Below are 27768 nucleotides of genomic sequence, written 5' to 3'. Positions count from 1 at the left end.
ACCAAAAACTGGTATGAAGAAAAGCGTCAGAGATTTAAAAAGAAAATGGCTTCAGAAGTTAAAGTTCAGCAAAGCTCTGATGAGCAGCTGCGGCTCCTCTTGTAAAATTGAAGAAAAGAAAAAGGTGCAAGTGCGGACACACGAGAAGCGCTGCGGTGAAAGGAAAAATACAAAGAAGCTCCGAGCCGAGAGCTCACTATGTTTTAATCTATAAATTTTGGGGTACGAATGGGAGGCGGGGTAGCGAACCTTCACTCCAAGCGACCGCACATCTGGCATTTAGTTTTAGAGGAGCTAACATTATTTAGGAGGCATTTATTTCTCGTAGCTACTTTGTGATGAATTACTCAATTTAACCTGTTACATATAAAGTCACATATCTCATCACCACTATGGTCCCATTGCAGTAATTACAAACACATGCTAGGAGACCTAAAGTCAACTATGAATGTAACACACAGCTTTGAAGATCCTTGATTTGACCTTATTAAAATCTGTCTTTCTACAATATTTGTGCATGGAAACTATGGTATGTCAAAGTTAGGGACAGATTGTTGTTATAGAGGAGTGGTAATTCCAGGTCTGTGGTCCATTTCACCACCCTGAACTTCCCACCCTTACCTTACATTCCTCTACATACACCAACATTTTGAATAAGGGCCAGATTGGATAATGTGAAAATACCTGGGTGCCCACTTCTTCAAATTGGTAATTAAAATAAAAATCATAAACAACCAGGACAAATGCAACTGTTTCATCTTTCTGTGAAAATGTACTGAAAAGGAACAAACTTTCTGCCAACCCTGAAAGTGATGGCCCTCACTGTCAACTTTTTTGCTGTAGTCATGAAATTGGTCCACAGGTCCCGTTTGGCCCTTGGGCCAGACTTTGGACATGCCTGTGCTATATAAAGGACTTCCTACACAGACACTGTGAGATTTTCGCAACAAAAAGGCAATTTGTCAGCATAACTTTACAGCTGCCAACAGCCCTCCATCAGTCCCAGTTAGAGAATGGGGGAAATCAAAGCAAGGCAGTTAGGCCGGGACACCAGGCACCCAAATCACCAAATCTGTCCCTGATAAAAACAAGAGCAGCAGAGAGCAGTTGGATGAAAGATGGAGTAATGCTTGGTCATATTCATAAAGAATCCCATCTAAAGTCTTTGGGTCAAAGTCCTAATTAGGGGGGTCGGATCCCACCCAATCTTCCCCTAAATTTGAACGCTGATCTGACCAGCTTGAGCTTTACTCATTGCCAGATTGTTCCGTCTACTCATGTGTTAACTCCGTTGTAGATCCTGGCTCTCTGTTTGTGCTTTTCCCAGTGTTCCTAGCTTGTGTAGCTTGTGTTTCCTTACTGCAGATAGCTCGTAGCTGCAGATAGCTTGCTTGTGCTTCCGCGCCTCTTTTCCAACCACCTGCCTGCCTGCTTGCTGTTTGCTGAGGTCCGTTTCACAAAGTCAAGTCAAGTCAAGTCAGTTTTATTTATAGAGCCCATTATCACAAAACAAGGTTTGCCTCAGAGGGCTTTACAGTGTACGACATCCCTCTGCCCTTAGACCCTCACATCACCCAAGGAAAAACTCCCCAAAAAGAACCCCTGTAACGGGGAAAAAAAAGAGGAAGAAACCTCAGGAAGAGCGGTAGAGGATAGTGAGGGATCCCTCTTCCAGGACGGACAGACGAGCAATAGATGTCGTAAATAGCAAGTGAAATACAATCATGGCAAAAAAGGAAAGAGAAAGAGAGGGGGGGGGGGGGGCACAGAACAATAGAAACAGATGCATGTCATATTACAATAATGGTAGGTGTGAAATTAGTAATTGCTCTCTATGCTGATGTTGATAGAGATGATAACAGTCTCATGCATATGTGAAAGGGAGTTGTCCAAAGGCAAGATCACGGCATCGGCGAACCAGGACCAGACCACGATCAGGGCGAGCGGGGGGCACAGAATCAGTACAGCCACAGCACGAGCACAACCAAAGGCAGGGTCGCAGCATCAGCACAGCAATCACCACGGTCAGGCACAGTCAAGGTTACGGCCAGGATCCAGGGAAACTAGGAAACAAGGGAGCAGGAGCGCTCCCGAGAGGCAACGGGATTAGCGTAGTGCAGTTCAACCGACCCAGGCTCTGTAATCGCGAGCCCCAGGTGGTGAGAGTACCACATGGCTATCACAGAGCTAAGTTAAGCTTGCACATGGCAATGCAGTAAACAGACATGCATGATTTCTGATGGCAGCATTGAGAGAAGGAAAGGAGCTCAGCATATCAGAGGAAGTCCCCCGGCAGGTTAAACCTATGTCAGCCTAACTATGGGCTGGACCAGGCAACCTGAGCCAGCCCTAATTATAAGCTTTATCAAAGAGGAAGGTCTTAAGTCTACCCTTAAAAGTTGAAACGGTGTCTGCCTCCCTGACCGAAAATGGAAGATGGTTCCATAGGAGAGGAGCATGGTAGCTGAAGGCTCTGGTTCCTAACCTACTTTTGGAAATTTTGGGAACCACAAGTAACCCTGCGTTTTCAGAGCGCAGTGATCTAGAGGGTTGGTAAGGAACTATGAGCTGTGACAGATAGGATGGAGCCTGACCATTTAGAGCTTTATAAGTAAGGAGGAGAATTTTAAATTCAATCCTGGATTTCACAGGGAGCCAGTGCAAAGAAGCTAAAACAGGAGAAATATGATCCCTTTTCTTGCTTCCCGTTAAAACACGAGCAGCAGCGTTCTGCACCAGTTGGAGAGACCTCAGAGATTTGTTTGGGCAACCAAATAATAGGGAATTACAGTAATCCAGCCTAGAGGTGACAAATGCATGTACTAATTTTTCAGCATCTGTTTGTGATAGGATATGTCTAATTTTTGCGATGTTACGCAAGTGAAAGAAAGCCGTCCTTGAAGTTTGTTTTATATGGGAGGCAAAGGATAAATCCTGGTCAAATAAAACTCCGAGGTTCCTTACAGTTGTGCTAGAGGCCAAGGTAATGCCATCTAGAGAAATTAAATTGTTGGAAAAGGAGCTTCTGAGGTGTTTTGGGCCAAGAACAATAACTTCAGTTTTGTCTGAATTCAACATCAGGGAATTACGGCTCATCCAGGCTTTTACATCCTTAAGACATGTTTGAAGTCTAGATAGCTGATCAGTTTCATCTGGTGTCATAGATAGATATAATTGCGTATCATCAGCATAACAATGGAAATTTAAGGAATGTTTTCTAATTATGTTGCCTAGAGGAAGCATATATAAAGTGAAAAGGATTGGTCCGAGCACCGAACCTTGAGGCACTCCAAAGCAGACCTTTGTATGTGCGGAGGGTTGATCATTGATGTGAACAAATTGGGAACGATCTGATAAGTATGACCTAAACCAGGCTAGTGACGTTCCTTTAAGGCCAATTGAGGATTCAAGTCTGTGCAGTAAGATTTGATGGTCAATGGTGTCAAATGCAGCACTGAGATCTAATAGGATTAAAACAGAGACCAGACCTGTGTCAGAAGCGATAAATAAGTCGTTATTAATTTTTACTAGTGCCGTCTCTGTGCTATGATGAACTCTAAAGCCTGACTGAAAGTCCTCGAATAAACTGTTGTCTCGGAGAAAGTCACAGAGCTGATGAGCAACCACTCTCTCAAGGATTTTAGAAATAAGGGGAGATTAGATATCGGTCTATAGTTAGCTAAAATCTCAGGATCGAGAGTGGGCTTCTTTAGAAGAGGTTTAATGACAGCTACTTTAAAAGACTGGGGTACATAACCTGTCAATAAAGACGCGTTGATTATATCTAATAAAAAGTTGTCTAATAAAGGTAAAACTTCCTAAAGGAGCTTAGTTGGGATGGGGTCTAGCAGGCATGTTGATGGCTTAGATGCAGAAACCAAAGTATAGAGTTGATGAAGGTCAATGGGGGAGAAATGGTCTAGATAAATTTCGGGTCTTGCTGCCATAATCAGGCTATCTGAGTCCGGGGTCAGGTCAGTTGAGGGTAAGAGGTGATGGATTTTATCTCGAATAATTATGATTTTATTATTAAAGAAATTCATAAAGTCGTCACTGCTTAGGGCTGAAGGAATACAGGGCTCTATAGAGCTGTGACTCTGAGTCAACCTGGCTACAGTGTTGAAAAGAAACCTGGGATTGTTTTTGTTTTCCTCAATTAGTGATGAATAATAGTTTGCCCTGGCATGGCGGAGGGCCTTCTTATAGACTTTAAGACTGTCCAGCCAGACTAAACGGGACTCTTCCAGTTTGGTCGAACGCCAATGTCTTTCAAATTTTCGCGATGTTTGTTTCAATTTGCGAATCTGGAGGTTAAACCATGGGGCTAATTTTTTTTGTTTCATTATTTTCTTCTTGAAGGGTGCAACAGTGTCGAGAGCTGATCGCAGTGAGCCAGTAGCATTATCGATGAGACAGTCAATTTGGGAATGACTTAAGTTAGTAGTAGTGTGCTCAGGAGTTGTAAGACATGGTAATGATGTCAAAGCAGAGGGAATTAGTTTCTTAAATTTAGCCACTGCTGAGTCAGATAGACATCTAGAAGAGTAGCTCTTACTGAGAGGCTTGTAGTCAAGTAATAAAAAATTAAAAGTTATCAAATAATGGTCAGACAGAGCAGGAATCTCAGGAAAGACTGATAAATCTGCAATATCAATGCCGTGCATAAGGACTAAATCGAGGTGTGATTGTAGCGGTGGGTGGGTTTATGTACACACTGACTGAAGCCTATTGAATCCAAAAGTGTGGAGAAAGCAGAACTAAGGCTGTCACTATTAACATCCATGTGAATGTTAAAATCCCCTCACGATAATAATTTTGTCTGATTTGAGCACTAAACTTGATATAAGCTCAGAGAACTCAGATAGAAATTCAGAGTATGGGCCGGGGGCGCGGTACACTATGACAAACAGAATTGGCTGTAGAGTTTTCCAGGATGGGTGAGAAAGACTAAGAAAAAGGCTTTCAAATGAATTATAGTTTAACTTGGCCTTAGTGTGAATTGCTAAGCTTGAATCAAAAATAGCAGCGACTCCCCTCCTCGGCCAGTGTCCCGCATAGCGTGACTATTTATATGACCAGGAGGAGTGGATTCATTCAGGCTAACGTACTCTTCAGGACAAAGCCAGGTCTCAGTGAGGCAGAATAAATCAATATGGTTATCCGATATTAAATCAGTGACTAAATGAGCCTTGGTTGATAAGGATCTAACGTTCAAGAGTCCGCATTTAATTCTCCTGTTATGATGCTGTATGACAGGAGATGAGTTAATTTTTTTGAGATTTTCATGTACAACTCCCTTTTGTTTATTTTAGTATTAAACAAATGAAGTGGTCGGGGACAGACACTGTTTTTATAACATTTACATTATGGGTGTGTGACTGTGCTAGAGGAAGCTCAGAGAAGCGTGTAAGACTGCGACTCTGAAACCTGGTCCCAACTCTGGTTTGTCATGGCTTTGGGCCTCTAATAAAATCGGCCAGATTCTTAGAGGAGAGCGGCTCCATCCAAAGTGGGATGGATGCCGTCCCTTCGGATAAGACCAGGTTTACCCCAAAAGGAGCACCAATTATTAACGAAGCCCACATCATTTGCTGGACACCACCGCGACAACCAGCGGTTGAGTGCTGACATGCGGCTAAACATGTCATCACTGGTCACATTGGGGAGAGGTCAAGAGAAGATTACGGTGTCCGACATCGTCTTGGCGTACTCACACACCGACTCTATGTTAATTTTAGTGACCTCCGATTGACGTAACCGGGTGTCATTGCCGCCAACGTGAATAACAATCTTACTGTATTTACGTTTAGCCTTAGCCAGCAGCTTCAAATTTGACTCGACGTCGCCCGCTCTGGCCCCAGGGATACATTTGACTATGGCCGCTGGTGTCACTAACTTCACGTTTCGCAAAATAGAGCTACCAATGACCAGGGTTGTGTCCTCGGTCGGTGTGTGGCTGAGAGGGGCATACTTATTTGAAACGTGAAGGGGGGGTGGGTGGTGTGCCGCGGGCTTCGACTTACTATGCTTCGCTCGGACAGTCACCCAGCCTCCCGGCTGCACGGGGGCTGCCGGGGGACGGCTAGCAGAGGCTATGCTATGTCGGTCCGCACCGGCTACAGGGGGCTCGCTAGCTATCGCAGCTACAGAGGGATTATCCACGGTGCGGAGCCGCGCTTCCAGATCGCTAAGCCTCGCCTCCAGCGCAGCAAATAAACTACACTTGTTACAGGTACCACTATCACTGAAGGAGGCAGAGGAGTAACTAAACATCTGACACACTGAGCAGGAGAGAGCAGAAGAGGGAGAGGAGCAGAGAGAAGCCATCGCTAACCAGAGCTAATGCTAACGAAGCTAACCGGCTAACAGTGAGAGAGCGGCTGTGAATACACAGAAAAAACCGCTGAGAGGAGACAGCTGTGAGTGATTAAGTAAAACTTATGTGAGTTTTCAGTCACAGATAGATAAGAGCAGCCGAAGTAAGGAACAAGTTAGAAGATTAGCTGAGGATCGCTCGTAGGAGCAGCTCAGAGACGCTACCAGAGACACAGACAAGATACACCGGAAGTGATGTAACACGCTTACCCGCAGTACGTCAGCACGTCAGTCCATCAGGTTTAGTGAAAACTCTGAGTCTGTTAACCCTGAAATGAGGGAAACTCTGAGTTTTTTGTGTCAAAAAGGAAGGTAACTCAAACCAGAGAAAGAAGTGTAACTCTAGCCTGTTTCACAGAGAGGGGTAACCTAAGCTCTCGGTCAGTCACCGTAGTAACAGACTCTATGAACCTAACCTGGTCGGGACCAGGTTTTTCTCAATGAACCTCGAGTTTCTCTCTGTCTCTGCCCTCTTTCAGCTACATACGCTATTTGATTTCCTCATTCATTCATTCAGTCAGCAGGCGAGTGTCGGAGTATAGTTCTGCCGTCTGTCAAAATGGCATGCCCTTTCATTAATGATCCAGTGGATGAAGGAGCAGCATTACTGCGCAAGATAAATGTTCTCGCATTTCTGGACAGTTATCTTTTTGAGCGGTACCGTTTCACATCACAGTCCATATTATACATACACAACCTAATCCGTCCTTACATTTGCAACATTACCAACCGCAGTCACGCTCTCACATCCCATTAGATATTGTGTATTGCGCTGCGGTTCTTTGCAAATGGCAGTGTCTTGTATAATGTCGGAGATGCAGAGCATTTAAGCAACTGTATGCAAGGCGGTCAGAAAAGTGTGCCTGGCCCTGAAACGACTTTTACACATCTTTGTCGTTTTCCCTGGACATAAACCTGTCAGAGCCATCAAGGAGGAGTTCCACAGGATTGCAGGTGAATGATGTAGAGATCTGTTAAATTAATTTTGAATCATATTCCGTTAATGACATTGTGCTGCAACCTCAGACTGGGATTAGTAATTTTAATTTCTTTTAGGATTTCCCAGTGTGATTGGCTGCATAGATGGCACACACATCCCCATCACAGCTCCCTCACATAATAAAGCCGATTATGTGAATAGGAAGTCCATTCACAGCATAAATGTGCAGGTAGGCTACAGGTAGATTGACTGCTGTTTCAAAAAGTTAAAGACTGCATCATAGTTCAACATCTGTCATTCTCTGCACTGTCAAGATCGTATGTGATGCTGCACACATCATTTCCAATGTGGAGGCCAAGTGGCCTGGATCTGTTCATGACTCAAGGATTTATCGTGAGTCTAACCTGAGCAACAGACTGCAACGTGGTAAGCAGCCTAAAGATTTTCAAAATATAATTCACTTGTCTCCCTCCTTTAATATACTCTAATGTATCCACTATATGTTACAGGAGAGTTTGATAGCCTTCTGCTGGGTGACAGGGGTTACCCATGCCAACCTAAGCTGATGACCCCATACCCTGACCCTGAACCAGGCCCCCAACAGAACTTCAACCGGGCTCACTGCAGGACAAGAGCCCGGGTAGAGATGACCATAGGCCTGCTGAAAGCCCCTTTCCAGTGCCTGCGTCACCTCAGGGTGACCCCTGAGAGGGCCTGTGATATTATTGTGGCATGTGTTGTTCTTCATAATATTGCCACTATTAGAGGAGAGCAACACCCTGCCCTACAAATTGAAGACCCAGATGATGACCCCATCCACCTGCCAGCTATCCAGGATGGCGAAGCAGTCAGAGACACCATATGCCATAATCACTTCAGAGTTTAAGTCACCATCATCACCACCATAGCAGTCAAATAAAGACATGATACACATTTCATTTGGTCATCTTTATTTCCTGCAAATAAAAGAGCTAGTTTAGTTAATGTTCCAATAGTTAACATAATTCATCTGTGACCATGCACCCACCTCTAACTTGTGCTCCAGTATTTCAATTTCCAGATCGGCCCTCCTAATCTGGCGGTCCAAGTATTGTATTTCTTTATCTGTTTTCTGGATTTTTTTCAGCAAGTGTATTTTGTATATCTCTTTTACTGGTAACTGGGAACACATAGACAACATTAAATTATAGAGTTGCACATGAATTCCACAGAATAAACCTCTGGTGTTTACTGAACATCCATCTCACTGTGTCCATCTGTGCAGTGGAAGTTGAGGGACCGTCCTGCTGTTGCCCAGCCATGCTCTGTTAAAAAGGATGAGAATGTGCAATACTTCAGTGTAGGCTAAATGTCACACTCTATATTCCACCAGAATGTTAAGAAATGTGAATGGGAAGAGAACTATTAGTAACATACCTCTGTATGCCTTTCTGAATCCCCCTCTGTAAAGGCAGCAGACACAGTTTCATCCTCTTCATCCTAGATGAGTGATATGTTTCAGTATACTTAAACTACCATTTGGCAAAATCTTTGGAGTATTGCCTACTTACAGTTACAAGGCCTGTTGTGGCGTGAAGGGGCTCCACCAGGCAGATAGCACCATCAGAATCTGTTTGGCCAAAAGAAAAAAAAGACATGAAAGAGAAATGAATATTTGTATGAATATGCTTTAAAAATATATTTATAGGCATATTACATTTTATAAAAGCACTTGTGTCTTGGGGGGTGGTCTCAGAGGAGGAACTCACTCCAGGAATTCCCTCAGCCACTGGCCTTCCAAAATTCTGGCTTAGGGCCAGCTCCTCCGCCTCTGTTAGAGGTGGAGATGCTGGGCCACCACCCGTTTTACGGGCATCTGCTTTCTTTCTGTTGGCTGAGTAGAAGTCTGTGTTAGTTTAAATAGACTTAATTATTTAACAAAACATTATATGGATGAAGACATATAGGCTATGTGTGGGATAACAGCCACTCAATATTTAGGCTACTTACCTGTTTGAACAATGTTTTTATATTTCATCTTAAGCTGCTGCCACATGCGCTTCTCCCCCGCGGGATTGCACCTAAATGAAATAAAATGAAATAAATGAATACGCTACCATTCAAACAATTTTCCCCTGTAATAGTATTGTGATTGCAAAGGACTACATTTAAACTTACGCATTGACCCGGGCAGCAATGTTCTCCCACGCCGTCCCACTCTGGTTTTTGTGAATTTGTTTGTTTGAAAGGAGGACTCCATTACAATGTGGAGGATGCCACATTTTGGATCAGAACTCTCTGTCACTGGGCATGCTCTGGAGAGCTCACTGCCACTCACCGCTCACCACTGGATCCCCAGACATGTCACCCTTGCACCATCGCACTGTATATATTGATTATCCACATTAAATCACCTGAACTTTGTCTTTGTGTGTGGTGTCTTGTATTTGGTTCCTGTGTTCCTCAGAGTTGTTCCTTAACAAATGAGGCTTTAATACATCATGTGAGTAATGTAAGTAGGTGAAGGATGGATTAGGTAAAATTATGTTAAAACAACTCTGTGTCCTGAGTGAGACTAAAAGTCAAAGTGCAGTCTCCTGCATAAAAGTCTTGTTTGACAAACAATACAAAGAAAGTGGTCAAAACAGACTCCCTCACTCTTTAATTACATCAGTAGCTCTCAGCTTTAAGTATTGTCATGGAGGGGTTTACATTAGGGTGCCTTTTGTGTCAGTAATCAGAGGCATGACAAAGTGTTGGCATTTGACAACATGGGAATGAGAATTTGCTGAATATTATGTCTTGTGTGTGTGTGTGTGTGTGTGTGTGTGTGTGTGCACTGCATCTGAACTTTTGAAAATGCCCAGTAGCATTTTAAGGAGAAGAGGGAAAACGGTGTTTAGGTTAATGCAGGTTGCTAATATCTCCCCCTTCCGAAGACCTCTGCTTACTGAATAGACAGCTCCAATTAGTAACCCTGTGATGGCCTGAATGGTCATGGCCACCATTTTCTGTACAGTTGGACCACTGAAGCTCCACAGAGGACAGAAAAAGCTGCTAAAACAGCAAAATCTATTGCCTTCGACAGTGGTGACAGTGGGGATTGTTCAGCACACAATTGAAGTTGATGACAAAGTGCTGCAAAAGAGGATCAGTGCTGTGAAGTGTGTAGTGGACTGCCTTGGCGTGGTCATTACATTTGTCCCTCTGAGGAACTCCAGAGCTCAATGTCCCCTGGTCAAGTGGGGACACGTCAAGAGACACTGTTTCTGAACCCAAAACATCCAACAGGGGGTTGTTAATTAACTTAACTTATACTCCCTGGGGATGTCTGTAAACACGCTCTGGCTTCTTAAGCCACGGAAAGTGTTAGTATCTGACACCCTCCATCCTGACATATGGTGGAAGGTAAGCACTCCGAAGGTCCCATCAGCATGTCACAGGATGTAAGGCATCTGAATGACCTCCTGGGATCACCCAAGCAATACCAAACAACCATTGTATTGCCTCCCCTGCTGAGATAACCAACTGGTCGAACTTTGGGTAAAGCCATTATATAACCCTGTGTTGTGATAAACATCTGACAGAATGACTTGGACCAAGGTTGTAAGTTAAAATTTCCCTTCTTCCCTAGTCTTTGTGACTGGGGGTGAGGTTGTCTCCATGCTTCAGTAAACAGATAGGAGCACCTCCCCTTCTTTTCATCTCATGTAATTTGAATGAGTTAGGTAAAGTATGTTTTATTACCCTTTTGATATAATGGAGCTATACTGCCACCTAGTGGTCTTGGTTATTAGTAAGCTCATAACCAACTTTGTAATTATATCGTATTTTGAATTCATTGTATAATGTTAAAAGTAATCCTATATCTAAGTAATCACCAAGTTTCTTAGGATCCATGGTACAATGTTATGTTATGTGTGGTCACATATTTCACAGAATTGAGCAAAGGATCTTCAGAATCATGTGTTACGTTATAAATTACTTTTAGGTCTCCTAACGTGCATTGGAAGTTACTGTGATGAGACTATAGTGATGAGGAGATACGTGAATTTATACACCGCGGGTTAGATCGCGTAATTCGTCATAAAGTTCAGAGACATAAATGTCTCCTAAATTACATTAGGTCTTTTAGAAACTTATACCAGCTGCGCGATCGCTCGGTGCAAAAGTTCGCTAACTCCGCCTTCCATCCGCACCCCCAAATCGAAAGATAAAAACTGAGTGACTCTCTAAAAAGTCAGCTCAGAGCTCTCTCTCTCTCTCTAAGCTCACTCTTCTCAAGGCTTCTCCTCTTTTCTCTTCCGAAGTTTTTCTTCGCTTCCTTTTTTTACCGCGATGCGTCTCGTGCATCCGCGCTCGCAACTTTTCTTTTCTTCAATTTTATAAGCGGAGCCGCAACAGCTCACCAGAGCTTTGCTGAACTTTAACTTTTGAAGCCATTTTCTTTTAAATCTCTTTGACGCTTTTCTTTATACCAGTTTTTAGTCAGTAAAGACACTTTTGGTAATTCGTTTTTTTTAAGTAAAATCAAATTAATAATTTAAAGTGACTCCCTCAGACTTGTGGGATTACTTTGATTATTTCTGCGAGTTTTAATTGAGAAAGACACTCCGCGATTCGCCATCAACTCTGCCACGGATCTGGAAGCAACACCTGCTGCCCAAACTATCAGCATCCGTTGCCTGCCCTTAAGGACTTTGTTTAAAGACTTTTACCGGTTCGCTGAGGCAAACACCGAGGCCAGTTAAAGACCGCCGCACACCGACTCCACCTGCCCGGCCGCCGCCGCCTTTCAGCGGGTCACCTCGTCTGGAAGACGCGCCGCAGATCTCCACTGGAGTGAAGCAAGGACCTGGACCTCCCCGGAGAAGTCTAATCAAGTCGACAAAAGTAGGCAGAATAACATTTTCTTGTGACCAGAGTTGATGTCGTATGGCGAAGCTTTAATGCCAAATTTCTAAATTCTACGTCACCGTTCAGTGCGCATCCACGCTTTAGACGGTCACGTATTTCCTCCACTATCATCCATAATTAATTATTTACATCACCTGAACATACATCACGTAGGTTCCCTTTTATGTATTCTCTGTCTTTTTATATGTCATATTATTTCATCTATTTACTCTTCATTTTATTAGTCTAAATAAATTATCCTCATTTATCGCCAAGTCGTTGTCTGTGGATATTATTTCATGAGAGAAACAAGATCAATGTATACAGAATAAACGGTACAGACTATGAGATTGATTAAAGTAATGACATGTCTTAACACTGTCACAATTTAAGATTTAATTTTCTCCTGAATGGAGAATGGTGCCCCTTTTACTTTAACGAGTGCAAAATCCAAATTTTAACGTAGTTATTAATAACCGCTACAAGTGTGCAAGACTGTTTTTTTTCTCAGTGCCAGTGCAGTGTGTGTGTGTTTGTGTGTGTGTGTTCCCTGTTTGCTGTGGTGGAAAGAAGCAGTAAGATGTGAGGTGGGAAGGGGGATCAATGAGGCATTTGTTTTGTTTAAGGAAATGATAGTGGTGTAGACAAACAACAGCATTCCATCTTCTGTCCCTGAGGAGATGGAAGACCAATGGCTATCAATGCCCCGTCATCCTTCTCTCTCTATCTTTTGCAATCTCTATCTCTAGGACTGGCATCCATGGTGTGCTGGGTAACGACAGTCACCACAGGTAGACTGCGTATATGTGTGACTGTGAATATGTGTGTGTAATCAGACTAAGCTGACCTCTGACTAACACTGTCATGGGATAAAACTGATTAAATTAAGGGTAAAATTGAGGCTTAAAGGGACAGTGACTCACCTTGATTCAAACAGCTCTTCTTTTTAGGTGGGACATTGACCTCTACAATTATTTGTGGTGGCAGAGCCAGGTAAGAGAAAACTGATCAACAGCAATCTTGCCAAAGTAAGAGACAAACATTTTGTTTTAATAGACTACAATTTGGTTCCCAGCACATAAAAAAAGGAGTTTTATTTTTCTATGAATATCATATAATTGAACATGAATTAGGTTTCAGTGTAATTACATCTGTTGAATTATTAAACTTTAGTGTTAAAGAAATACTACTATTCTTGGTCCATAATAACTGTAACATTTACTGAGGTATTGCACTTGAGCACAAATTTAAAGAACTTTTATGTTATTTGAGTATTTGAATCTCATGCCACTTTCCACCTGTACTCCACTGCACTTCAGAGGGAAACATTGTACTGATTCATGCTAAAAAAAAATAAACTGTATGTATAGATGGATGACATGTAAGCTCCCCCAAAGTAAGGCTTAAACATCTTGATGGCCCCCTGATGTCTGTCTGCAGAATAGGTCAGAAAGCCCGACCCTCCATGTAAGTGAACGGGATATAGGCCAAAGAAAAACAACTTTCCCCAAACGTAGTTTCTGTCACTGAAGGTAGTTCTCATCACCCTGATGTTTGTTCAAGTGTTTGTTTTTATAAGTTGGGTTTTAATGAGTAATTCAGTTCTACAAAAAGGGTATTTTTTCACCATGATTGACAGCTGTGACAACCAATCAATGCACTTATGTTTAATGGGGCTGCCTGTGATTGGCTGGTCTGGTGTTTTGGCAGGAACTCCTTTCCCGTGGAGATCACTACAGCGCAGACTCTGGCTCTGAATGATGTCACCAGCGCAAGGTGGCAGCGGCTGTATCTGGAATATTTTAGCTTCACTTAAGTGGGAGATAAGTGGGTACGCGTCATCCATCTTTATATACAGTCTATGCAAAAACATTCCATGGTGCCATCTTTTCATATACAGTATACTGTATGTACTTGCTGCTTTTCCTTTAAATAACTATTTTGATTATGTTAAATTAGTTTTTTTTTTTAATACTTAAACATATTTCCCTGATTATACTTACATACAGTAACTAACCCTAACCCTGTAATACTTCCTGCTGCTGACACAGAAAATGTTTTGTCATTGTTGAGTTTTTCCTGTGTTACCAGTCCTGACACTGCCTAACAGTAGGCCTATGTCGGTTTCACTACTGCAGAAATTCTTCCTCTTCTTTCAGCCTTTGTTTGGTGTGCATGTGACAGAGTCTTTGCACATGGCCCAAAACCTGTCCTTATACAGTGTTTGGAGGGGCATTACCAGCATTACCTAACATAAATCAACCTGAAACAGTTGACTTATGTTAAAGCTCTAGTCAGAGCAGGCTTGGATGTTGAGAATGTTTGGTGCATCTGGAGTTGACTCAGTTTTTTTCTCTTACCAAAAAATTAAGAGAAAATATAAGAGACATTTGATGAAATGCTTCTGCATGATGCCCCTGTTTTGGACCAAAAATATATGACCAGGGTACCTTTATAATAGGAAATGTCATTTGATTGACATTATTGGGCTTTACAATAATTATCCGTTGCAGTTTGACTTGTCCTGCAGCAGATAAAGATGAACACTTCCATAGCAAGTTCAAACAAGGACAGGCTCTTGATGCTTTCTCAGAACTACTGCAGTTATTGAACTAGAATGAAAAAGTGTTTTGACGGGTTCGAATCCAGCCTTGGCTCTTTGATGCATGTCACCCCCTCTCTCTCTTACCCTTTCACACTTGTGCTGTCCTATCAATTAAAGGCAAAAACGCCCAAAAAATAGATAATAAAAATATAAAAATTTAAAAAAAATCCACAGCATGTAGCCCTACATGGTGTACACGTTGGAGTAGTAGGGTATTTTGTTTGGTTTACTATGATCAATTAAAGAAAAAGTGATTTTACATACAGATGTGAGATGATAATGGGGATAGATGCATTTTGTGAAAAACCAACAATTTTATTTCATTTAATATTCCTTGGATAAGAGACCTTTTCCATGAAAAATGCCTTTCATTAAATTGGCCACAGCCCTTTTTGATTCCTATTCGCTCTCTCAACATCAGCGCTACTCATTACAGGCACAAGGCTTAGTTTGGGCTCATATCCAACAGACAGCTGATTGAGAGGAACAAAGCCTTGGCCCTTGATGACTATGGAGCAGCAGCATATTCTTCCTCATCTCAGGGTTTGTTTGGTCCAGAAATTAAGTGATCCAGGCTAATAGTCAAAACAACTGCAACATGCAGGCCTGCATTCAGTAGTAAGTGGTAGTTGAATTAACAAGTACACAATTACTGTTTACATATATGTAACTGTTGGATGGTGTTGATTCTGTTTTTATTGGGTTGCAAATGAAGTTAATTTGGACCCAGTGCAGGAGCTAACTGTGATATCCACTAACGAGTTAAGTACACACACACACACACACACACACACACACACACACACACACACACGCAGGCAGGCAGACATGCAGGGACGCAGGAATGCAGGAACGCAGGAATGCATGAACACAGTTTAAAAAAGAAGAAAAATGAATAATATTTTAGTCTGTCATATGGTGTATTCCTGTTTCATTTCAGAAGACCCACATCTGAAATATATAGTCATAATTAATTATAAGTGACAGTGTGGCTAATTATAATTTAATCCCTATTATGTTTTAATCTCACAGTGGGAGTGGTTTGTGCTTTGCACGAATTTAACAATAATAATCCAATCAGATTGGCCTTTTCTTTTGTTCCTGTAATCTTTCTTTTGGGTAGAACATATTTGTAATCTATCGCTCTATATCATGTGTGCTGAAAGACTCTTGTTTATGAACATGTTTGAAACAACTTCAATGGCATTAACTGCATTATCAGGGGAGTTACTGAGGAAAGAAATGTTTATTCATAGTAATAATGGTAATAATTATTGTAGCAGTAATAATAATAATTGCGATAATAATGTACCAATAATGTAATAAATAGTATTGTTTCTTTGAAGCACATTGGAAGCATACAGAAACATAAACCAGGAATAATAACAATAAACAAAATAACACAAATAAACAAACCCAGTACAGTACAGGTTTTATATGTGTGTATATATGTGTGTGTGTATGTGTGTATATATATATACGCACAAACACACACACACACACACACACACACACACACACACACAGGAAACTGTTTGCAAGTGAAAAAAAATTTAAAAAATGACCAATGTTTTGATTGCACAGGTAAAGTGAAGCCACAGCCACACATGAAGAGTCTCTGTGTTGCTCTAATATACAGTAATACAAGGTTCTCTTATTGACAGAGAGAAAAGGAGGATCTGTACATTAGGAATACAAAAGCACATGGGAGCCTCAAACAGAAAAAACAGACTGAAAACAGGCAGACAAATACAAACAGAATGGTCAAAAATTCATTGTTTTCTTTCTGTTTTACTAAATAACTAAACTAAATTCAACATTCAAACCTTTGTGCTTTGGGGATCTGCATAGGACAGGGAGGCTGCTGGGGTTTGGTAAGTGATGCAGATGTGTAAAGGTAACAGTATACTTACAGCAAAAGTCTAATTTTCTTATTTAGAAACACAAGGGGACACTGTACCATATAGAAATTGTAGTTATTTCACAACAGCAACAGCTTTTTTTTTTTTTTTTTACAATCCACACCAACGGGGGCACATTTAAGAGTGAACTGTGACCTAGGGAAAAATGGACACTGCCTTTACTGGAAGAATAAAGTGTTTATCTTTTCCTTCCAAGTGATCTTTTGCAGTACAACAAGTATTGACTGTTCTTCCTTTCCATGGATAGTAATGTGGAAGTAGCGTGATGTTGTGATGCTTAAGGATTCATAGCAAGAAGGTCGAAGTCTTGTTTCCTATCCTTTAACCATGAAGGCCGTTACATTAAACAACTTAAAATAGCAAGAAACCACATACAACTATGAATGTTACAGGCAGCAGGACCTTAACGTCACAGAGGATTTTAGGTTTTTGAAATATATTTGATGGATACATATTATTGGATATTTTGCCAACATCTGATATGCCAATATATAACTACTTACTTGGCTGGTAACCAATTCTGATGTCAATATATTTGTTTCCCTATGTAATTTTAGTGATCATCAAGTCTCTTGTGTAGTGCAGTTAACATCATATACTGCATACTCGTAATGTGATGGCCCACCTGCACATAGAGACATAAAATACAATGCTTTTCAGTGTATAACATTCATTCATTGTGCAAAATAGGAAAAATACTTACTTAAGTTGTGGCTGATGTTTTGTACATGCTCACTTTGTCAATAATAGAATATCTATATCAGTTTGTGATATGTGCAAATATCAGCATGTTGGCCGATTCAGATATTTTATTTTAAAGTTAGTATCTGCCAATACTGATGATGTGCTGATATTAAAGTGCATCCCTAGTTGTATGATAATGTGAAAATCATTTGCACATGCCCTTTAGCTTGAGCAAACATGCCAAAATGTGTCTTTGCAGAAAGTATACTGTGGCCTTCATGGTCGAGGTCAGCGGGTTTCTAGGGGAGGTAGGTGTGGTTTTGACTTATGGAGTGTAGTTGGGCTCTATCTGGGCTACACTAACAGAGGGTGGGAGAGAGGAATGAGGTCTGGTTTACAGGAGGTTTTTGAGAATAATAGCTGCTTTAGGGCTTACATCTGAGGTACACACTATATAAAGGGATGGGGAGAGTTTTGCAGAAGACCCACATAGATTTTGGTAGGAAGCTCAAGGATTTTTTCATGTAGTATGTTCACTGTAGAGCAGGTACAAAGGTTTGGGCTTTGCTATGGGATTGACACCTATAGAAAGGGTATTGTGGAGGGAACTGGGTCGGAAGGTCTAAGGGATTAAGGTAAATAAGGACATGCTAGCTTGAACAGAAAGGTTTCTTAGGATTACAGTAATCAGCCATAGAGAATACCAGAGCTATGAAAGCTGCTTCTTACATTTTTTTAATCTCTCCAACCAGTAAAGGATGGACAGCATTTACAGTACATGTAAACAGGACGAAAGTCTGTAACCAACAACAGAAAAAACAAAAAACTTGAGAATCAAAAGAACACAGCAGAGATCAGAAGTTACCTGGATCTCTGCAAAGATTGACATCGTTAGTTGTTTTTCATTAGTTTTTTTTGTTTGTTTGTTCATTTGTTTTCAGTCAAAGTCCAAGTCGGTTTTTCTTCTGTCTTCATGTCTTTTGCAGTCTTTTTCAGTGGCCTTGCCCCACTGTAGTTGAGTCATCCAAGATAAACAGCTCAGCAGTGGATTGCTGGACACACCCACACACACACATTTAGTCTCAGTCTTTGAAGTAGCTTTGAGACATCCATCCAGAGTGGGGTCATGTTCTGTATGAGCCCACTGTCCTGTCCACTGTCCCACATGCACTTTCAATGACTGAGAGAGCAATAAATGCAGCAACATGGGAGGTATCACTGGATCATTCACAAAAGCACAATCTGAGTCTTTGTTCATTTGGGAAGATGGGGAAGAGGAGGAGGAACATTGTCTCTGTGAATTATAATTTCAAAACAAGGGTCAACAAGGCCTCCAGAATTTCAATCATTATCCCAGGAGGAGCTCAGGTCACTCCACTTTCACCATGACACACTGAAATTTACAGGATGTGGACAAAAGCGTTAAAACAGTTACACACGTGAGTGAGGAATTTGTCAGCTTTAAAAGATAACCATGCATTTTGTCAAAAAGAAAGAGGATATATTCAAATATTTAATGATGTTTATAAATAATGCATAGTACACTGAGACTGAAAATGTTTAATTGGTTAAAAATGAACATGAGACACTGAAGAAGAAAATAAATAGAGAGAAACGAAAGTCTGCAGAGGACAGAACACTGGACCAAGAAAATAAGAAAAAAAACCCAAAACTTTTGTTCTGAAGTGGAGGTACCTCTGCAGAGATTGATCACCAAACGAGCTGTCAGGTTCAGTATAGACAGAGAGTGGGGGAAAGAAGGCGAAGACACATAATTTTACACTGTATTTCTGTAAGATAATAACTTATTTTGAATGCCGCTTTGTCATTAGATTGTATGATTCCCATTAACATAACTGATGTGAAGTGTTAGTGTGATGTTTATTTTAAAAGGCCATAAAACTTTTTTTAAAATAATGAAAATAATTATTAAAAATATTATACATGACTATTATTGTAAAATAAATCATAAAATATTATACAACTTTAAAATTGAAGAAAACATAATAGCTTAACCGATTGTTCTGCATAAACATTTCTAAAATGTATGTACGAGTGCTCTTTTGTGCGCATAGACTCTGTCTGAGAAAATATTCTTGGGAGCAGTTGGTGAATGAAGCCCACTGTAACAAAATAATCAATTCATTAATCATTATGCTGAATGGGGTCACAAAAACTCATGTGACGTCTTACATGTCAAGTCCACATCTAAAGGCTGGCACAATTTGATATATGTCCAGTGAAGTGATGCATAATAATAAAAAAAATCTATTTTTCCTGTTTTTTCATGTGTTTATGTATCATCATAGTAATAGTAACAGTTTGAATCTCTCTCGAAATCAACGTGAAGCAAACTGTTTGCAGTAGAAAGTTCACCAAATTTTTTTTTTAGGAAGTGACGTCGACATCATGACAGACAACTAGGAGTTTCTTTTTTTTGTCCACCCCATGTTTCTGTAGGAGGAGACTGTACCCCCTCCCTCCCACACCCCCCCTTACCCTCCTCCCCTTCCTCACCCCCCGTAGAGCGCTCGTCTCCAGCACCTTGATAATGTAAGTTTCCAGGAAGGAAGACAAAGGGAGAGGGAAAAGACAAGCAGAAGAAAATTGGGAGAAAAATCTATATTTAAAAAAAAATGTCTTTTTTATCTTTCCCTCCTCTGTCTTTCCCTGTCTTTCTCTCTCACACAGGACAGGCCACTGCCCGCCTCCTTGTTCCCATCAAATTTGAAAAGCCTGGCTGAGAAAAATTCTAACTGATCCTGTAATGATTATACATTTCTGTCTCTCACATTGGCCTCCAAATGGGTGCAGACCACTGATGTTCCCTCTAAATGCTTCCTTGATCTTCATTTTTTTCTGTCTCTTTTTTTTCTTTTTTTTTTGGCCTTACTTATTACCTTACAGTCTATCTGGGTCAGCAGAAGAAGAAGTCCAGCATATTATTGGAATTTGCTATATAATTTACATTTGTAATAATTTACAGAATACTGTTTTTTAAGTATATATAAAACAACAACATCTACCTAAAAATCTCAAGATTTTTTGAAGATACATTCAGTAGCTGAACCAAATAAATGTCAACCGAACTAAACATCACACAAGTAGAAAACTTTTCATACGTTGACAGTGCATTGAATCCTGCATGAAAGTTGAAAATCAAAGGCAAACTTATGTCCAAGAATTGCAGATCACAAATAGATATATCTATATTCATATATAAATGTTTTTTTTCTCCTTACTGGTAGTACAATAAATACAACATTAGTAAATGGCTACAACTGACTCTTCAACCATACCTGACGGCATGTTATTAGTACGTTTAAATATAGAAGGATGTCACTAAAGTAGATATCCATATAAATAGAAAGGTTTAAAGAGACTCTTAGTAAAACTTTGATCGTGAGACTTTTTTTGACTTTATATAGGGCTTTTTTCCCTTCCCCTCTCATCCCACCATCCCTGCTGGACGCTGAAAGCTGAGGGCTGTGTTCAATGATGGAAGGGAGACTCTCCTAAGATGCTTGTCTACTCAGACAGCTCCCATGCTTTAATATGCACCCTCCCTCAGACTTCCTGTTCCACCTACCCCCTTCCTTCCCTTGCCTTCCCTATCCAACACAACGTACAAAAGCAATTCACTACACTGCACAGCCACCTCAAACCACAACAGCACAATGACATATTTGATAATGATGTCAGGGGCAGCTAAGCCTCCAGCAGACAGGACCAGCTACCCACCTCTCAGCTCTCACTGCACACTGTATAATCATATCAGTTCTACCTTTTCTTATCCCTATTTGCACAGACCATGGTAGGGGTAGCCTACTTATTCATCATCTGAATTTTCTTGAATCTACAAGATGCAGGATGCTTGACAAAACTAGCCAAAGTAACATCTACACTACTCCAGTCCATTAGTGGAAGACAGGCTCAAAAAGCACTTTATTATCTGAAGACTACTCCAAATTCCCATAAACAATCACATAGTGACATGTCTGCTAGACCAGCACAATCACACACGCACAAATGCATGCACGCACACACACGCACAAATGCATGCACGCACACACACACACACACACACACACACACACACACACACACACACACATACGTGCACACAAACAGACCAAGTCTCCACTTGCTTAACACCCCCATCCAGCTGAGGGTGAGGGGTGAGGTGGGAGATCACCAGAAGAGAGGAGGGAAGCTGGCATCTCCTCACCTCACCTCCATCTTCTATACCGCAAAGACACATAACCCCCCCCTCCCCCAAGTTCTTTTTTTTTTAAAATTAAATTGTTTTTTTTACTGTATTACACACATATAATATATAATATGTATACATATATTAGTGTTTGCTCTTTTTGGAAATCATAAACTTAAAAAAGTTTACAAAAATAAAATGTTTTATGGTGACTTCTCTAATTGGTCTCTTCCACTCAGCAAGGCTTGTTTTTCTGGGGTCAGAACCAACTGGCTCCTTTCCCCCACGATTACAGGCTTAATGGTTCCAGCCCTGGAGCAGACCCTCAAACATCCCCCGTCCATCATTTCAGATCCCTTTCGTTCTTGATAGAAGAGCTCCTTTACAAATCGGGTCTTAATGTTTTAGTTGATCTTTTTTAATTATCCTTCTTGTCCGTGTTGTTCTTCTTTTTTTTTTGATGATGTCCATCTGTACTCATCCTCTTGTCTGTCTTTTATTTACTAAAAAAAGAAAGAACAGGCAAATCAGTGTAAATAAGACATGTATCTACTTTGTAAATTTGCCTCTATATATTGTGAATAAATATATAAAAAGGATTACTTTGTAAAGAGAACTAAAAAAGAAGAGCTGTCTAACATAATGACATCAGAACAATGAACTGGTATCATGGTACTGGTACCGTCATTGTCAGTCAGATTTACTATTCAGTTAAGTCAGTTAAGATACATCTATGTTGGAAAAATCAGATGTTCCCTTTGCAACAGATGATTACACTGAACATACAGTATGAAAAACAGTGTCAGTAAGAGCAGCATACATTTTTAATCACAACTAAATCATGTTTGACCCCCTTCAACAGTCAGCAGCAGGAGAGACACCAAGTCAGCTAATCATGCTGCCTCTTAGCCTCTTAATCCACAGTCTGTAGGGCAGTGACAGGGCAGTGACAGTGGACTCCATTGGTGATGAAAACTAGCTCCTGCTGCCAGAATTAGCCAATACCAAAATTACAATTGCAATAGCGGGTTGCAGCCATTAGGGGGCAGTCAGTCTGCATATTTGTATACAATATGTAGAATTTAATATTTAGCACTCAAGTGTCTACAGTAAGATCTGAATCAATCAACAATGCTACTAAATACCCATATATATCACTTTTCAACTGAAAAAATCAACATTGCCTGAGGCAATGTTGACTTTTTCAGTGGGTGCATGTCAGTTTCCTAAATTGCATCCAGTTTTCTTAATCTGCCTTTTTCCTTGAAACTAAGTCTTGCTTAGCCCTCTTTTGATAAAAGAGAAAGCACATTTTTGAGATATGAATCACTCTTTCCTCAGAATTGCCATTTGAAGTAGCATCAGTTTTTGATGACAACAGCACAACTGGTTCAGACAAACATTTGCACATTAATTCAGAAACATGTTTTGATAGTGTGTACATGTCCGTATACCACAGTATGGAAATGACCTTCAGACAATCAGTACATTTCCATGCAAAGTTAAGTGGAGTTATTGTTATAGCTTCATTAGGCCATTTTGGACTACTGGGACTACTGTTGTCCCAGTATATAAGCACTGGGGAGAATCAATTTATTGACGGAAGTATGTTTGACTCCTCAACGGTAGGTGGAGATATGTCCCCCTTCAGCTAGTTGCTATTGGACCTTCTTTCGGTTGATCTATTAGGTCACATACCAAACAAGTTAGCAAATGGCTAATGGGTTGCATGTCCAATGGTAAAAACATGGATAACTTTTCAGTGCTGTACATTTTGTAAGCACTCCATGCTTTACTTGGTACCATTGTCTTGTTTTATTGTCTTTTCTTCACCTTCTTCTTTTGGTTTATCCAGCTTTCAGCTTTCTTCTACAAATTCGTGCTCTTCAACTTCTGGGTCAAAGCCATTGGGACGAGGGAGCATGTGCAGAATGCCTTGATCAGTTGAGGTCCGATCGAGGTGTATACATGAAACAGTAAATTGACCCCCAACCACATTTTCTAGGTGTCATAGTCCGACTTTGAGAAATTGGACTCAATATGATTTCAGTTGGACTACCATGTTTACATGTATTAAAAAAAAAAAAAAAAAAAGTTTTGTTGGACTAACACAATAATTTGACTTTTTCTGACATCATGTAAACAAACAGACTTCTGTACATGAACAATTTCTACAGGCAACAATGTTTTTCAAATGTATTAATGCATCTGCAAGTATCAGTGCTCTGTTTGTAAAGTGTTTTTTTTGTTTATATTGTTTGTTTGTATAGAAATCACTTAGTAGAAAAATGTTTTCACGAAAAGGGAAATTTACAATAGAAAACCCTGAACAAAAATATTAACGCAACGTATGTAAGATCAAAGACATTTTCTATGCACACAAGAAGCTGATTCTACTTTAACATTTGACAAAATCCCTGTTACTGATCTCCTCTCCTCTTCAGGAGGACCTGACAGGTATGACATATCAAGATGCTGATTGAACAGCATCATTACTACACAGGTGTGCCTTGGGATGGTCACAATAAAAGGCCACTCTAAAAAGTACAGTTTGATCCTGATAATACCTTTCACATGACTTGTGCTACAGAAATGCATATTTTGACAATCTGAAGAATCCGTCTGCATCTTGTGTGACCACCACCTGCCTCACTCAGTGAGATAGAACTGCACTTTTCAGAGTGCCCTTTTATTTGTCAAGTGGGTGGATTATTCTGGAAAAGGCACAAGGGCTCACTAGCACACATTTTAACAAATTTATCAACAAAATTTGAGTTAGATAAGCCCTTTTGTGAGGCTTTTTGATCTTTTAACTTGTGAAAAATGTTGGAACAAGCCTAAGGGCCCTATATGGTTCTTGTTAGCACCTTAATTCCTAAGAGTGTACAGTGACAGGCAGCAACTAATTGGAAAATAAAGACACTAGTTTTACTTGCTATAAGATGTACAGGTGGAATTTAAAAATGTCATTAGTGTGCTGAGTGAGGCTGTCTAGGTCCAGAGAATCACTTTTTTTTAGACTCACTGCAGATGGATGTATTTGAGGATGGTCAGGTGACAAAGTCAGATATTTAAACAATTTTTCATATGTTATATGTCTGTACCAAAACATCAAATGAAGATAACATTTTAGCCTGTTATGTTTGGTGTCTTCCCAAAGTTAGTACTCTTCAAAAATTCAAATTAATAGAATTTTAAAAAAGCAAATGTGTTTTTAACCAAATTTGCACAACAGGGGTTTGCACTGAAAATACACATATAAGCAGAAAATAACTCCAATTTTAAATCCATTCCCAAAGCAACAGTATCAGCCTTGAAACCCTAGTGTGTGTCAAACCCTCACTTCAAACATTACTGTTGACCATCTCCGAGGCGTAGCGGGATCAAGTGAGCACTGCAGTTTTTGTTTCTGTACTAGACAATCCAGATTCTTCCAAAGTGAGGGAACAAGCAGCAAAGTACATCAGACTCCAGCAGCAGTTGGAGGAGAGAAGAGGGGGAGAGGAGTGAGTACGTCTGTCTGTGTCCTGGGAGGCTCTCTTGACAGAACCTCTTTAATTCTGTGAGGTGAGTTGTTAAGGTGAAGGAAGGGAGGTATGTGTGAATGAGTGCGCTGGGGGGTGGTTGGATCTTCTGAGGCGAGAACAGAAGAGGCTGACTTTAATTTCAGAATTACTTTGTAGTTGCTCGGCCCTGCCCCTCTGAAGAGAGACAGAGAGAAGGACAGACAGAACCTGTGCAGCTGCACTGCTGAGATGCAAATCACAGCCAATAAAAGCGTCCTCTTGTCTCAGTTTAACAGGCCCGCTCCCTTCTAGATGCATTTCTACAGTAGGGCTGCTGCAGAAATGTAGCCTCACAGAGTGAAGGTGGGAGGTTGAGATGGGGGAGGAAAGCAGAGAGCAGTGGGGGCTGAGCACAGACGGAGGAGGTTTGGGACCGAGGTACACACTCACATTCATCAGAGGATGCAGAGAGAGCCCAGCTGAGAGCTGAAGTGACAAATGTATTAATCACTTTGGGAAAACACCTTCCACAGAAGTTACTGGGCACACCCTCCCCCCATAACCACTTACCCCATCTTCCACTGCAACTTCCACTGCGCCATCCCCTCTAACTCCACAAAGACTACCCCAGACCTCCCCTCGCTTTCCTCCATCTGCCTGTACATAGTCTGTAGTGTGAACAGAAATAAACGTTCCAAAAGGGTTCATCCTAAAGGGCTGAGGTTCTACCCATAGCCATTTGCATCTACAGAACTCCTCTTTAAAGAAAGGGTTCTTCTTTTTAAGACTTCTCCAATGAGAACCAATGAAAACCATGGTTAGTGGGAAAGAGATCCATCGGTAATGTAATCAGTTACTATTTTTAGATCCCACATGGTTGGGTTCTGGATGAAATCTGTGGAATATAAAAGGGTACTTGATAAAAACCCCTTGGTTCCCGCTAGAGTCCCCTGGGTGGGTTTTCGATGAAAGCCTTGGAAAATAAAAGCGTATTTGATAGAACCTGCAAGAGGTTTCTAGATGGTTTAGGGCTGTTTGTGACTCAGAGGTAGAGCGGGTCATCCTCTAATTGGAAGGTTGGCAGTTTGACTCCCAGTCCTCCAGTCAACATGTCCAAGTATCCTTGGGCAAGATACTGAACCTCAAACTGCTCCTAACGGCTGTTCCACCAGAGTGTGAGTGTATGTGAATGGATGAAAACTGAGTGGCAGGTGGCACCTTGTACATTAGCCTCGGCCATGAGTGTGTGAATGTGTTTGTGAATGGGTGAATGTGACTCGTAGTGTGTAAGAGCTTTGAGAAGTAGAAAAATATTTGAAAAGTGTGATACAAGTGCAGGTCCATTTAGATGAAAACCTTGAAATATTAAAGGGTTCTTGTCAGAGTCACCTCAGTGGGTTCTTGTTAGCACTGTTAGAAGGTGGAAAGGGTCTGGATAGAACTCCAAGAGAGGGTGCTGAGTGGAACCATTGCACCACGGAAGTGTTGTCTGTAGAGTCTCTCATCATTCAATGTTCTGGGTGGAACCTTTCCCAGATGGTTCAAGGTATTACCCTTTATGTTGGGTTCTAGATAAATCCCTCTGAAAGTGTTCCAATTGGATCCTTAACTAAAGGTTCTAAGGGAAACCAATGGGAACAAGTTGTAGAACCCTACATTGTTCTAGTTAGCACCTTTATTTTTAATAGTGTGTGTGTGTACATGACATCTAAAACTACACTTCTGCTCAAACTCCGCAAAGAAAGAGTGACAGAGAGAATGAGCTCTGGAGGTGAAAGACGAGGCCAGCTTAACAGTCATGGTTCAGATACCAAAGGCTGATCACCTGGAGCCACCCCACAGTATGAGCAGGTGAAAAGAGCCTTGAAAAGAACAGACAAGCAAACACCTGACAGGTGCATCTTTGAGGACAAAGTATATTGGTATTTGAGGATAAACAGTTAAATATAATATATATGTTTGCTTAATAGAATTAATGAAACAAAATAAACCAGGGCTGCATTCACTGATGCTGGGCCAACAGGAAGATTCTTTTATGCCCAGCATATACAGTATATGCAGCCTAGTACATATTCATCATATATTAACATGTGAGCATATCAGAGAAAATGAGAAAATCAAATGTACAAAGGAATACTTAACATAGAATGTTTTCAAAGATTTTGCAGATTCTTAGATTAAACTACTTATCAAATAACAACATACATTATCATATCATATAAAAAAAAACAAACAAAAAAAACACACAACGTGTGTTTTAACAAGAACTACATAGCATTTTGTAATGTAATTAATTAATTTAACAATTATGTAATACTTGCATCTCTAAAAGTCACTTGACAAAGAAATCCATAACTTCAAAAGAAAAGGAGAGCACATATGTTTAAAAGCTATCAAAAGGGGTAAGAAGAGTGTTAGGTCAACTGACATGAGAGGTGTGGCTGAGCATTGCTGACACTGTTCTTCTCACATATGCACCTCAACTCTGCTTCTGCTCAGAACATGGCTGTGATAACTCCTACTATGGCTGTATGAAAAATATGTGGCCTTTAAATTGGCTCCCCTGTGACTCCTTTGATAGTAGAAGCTCACTCTGTTCATAAGTCTTTTGATTCAGGCTCTGTCACCCACAGTCCCACAGAGGGAAGTCT

General features: G+C 40.7%; 1 protein-coding gene, 1 long non-coding RNA gene and 1 pseudogene across 2 annotated transcripts in view; all 3 read right to left on the bottom strand.

Annotated features, from left to right (window-relative positions):
- Positions 1-5447: 5447 nt before the first annotated feature.
- Positions 5448-6585, bottom strand: LOC148186390 (uncharacterized; annotated as a pseudogene).
- Positions 6586-8353: 1768 nt separating this feature from the next.
- On the bottom strand, positions 8354-8924 carry LOC121958447 (uncharacterized). Its single transcript, XR_006106853.2, has 4 exons — positions 8866-8924; positions 8732-8794; positions 8563-8619; positions 8354-8474 (listed from the first exon to the last, which is right to left on the bottom strand). It is a non-coding gene; the product is annotated as an uncharacterized LOC121958447 (long non-coding RNA).
- A 12794-nt stretch (positions 8925-21718) lies between these two features.
- rbfox3a (RNA binding fox-1 homolog 3a) overlaps positions 21719-27768 on the bottom strand; it is a 939385-nt gene continuing 933335 nt past the window's right edge. The window contains exon 16 of the mRNA XM_042507330.2: positions 21719-22114. Within this exon, the coding sequence (XP_042363264.1) occupies positions 22112-22114 (3 nt within the window). The 3' untranslated portion in view covers positions 21719-22111. The remainder of the gene's footprint in view (positions 22115-27768) is intronic.

Source organism: Plectropomus leopardus, chromosome 19 (assembly GCF_026936395.1).
Source record: "Plectropomus leopardus strain MGB_pleo_1.0 chromosome 19, ASM2693639v1, whole genome shotgun sequence".
NCBI classification, from domain to species: Eukaryota; Metazoa; Chordata; class Actinopteri; order Perciformes; family Serranidae; genus Plectropomus; species Plectropomus leopardus.
This window is presented reverse-complemented; position numbering and strand designations above follow the sequence as displayed.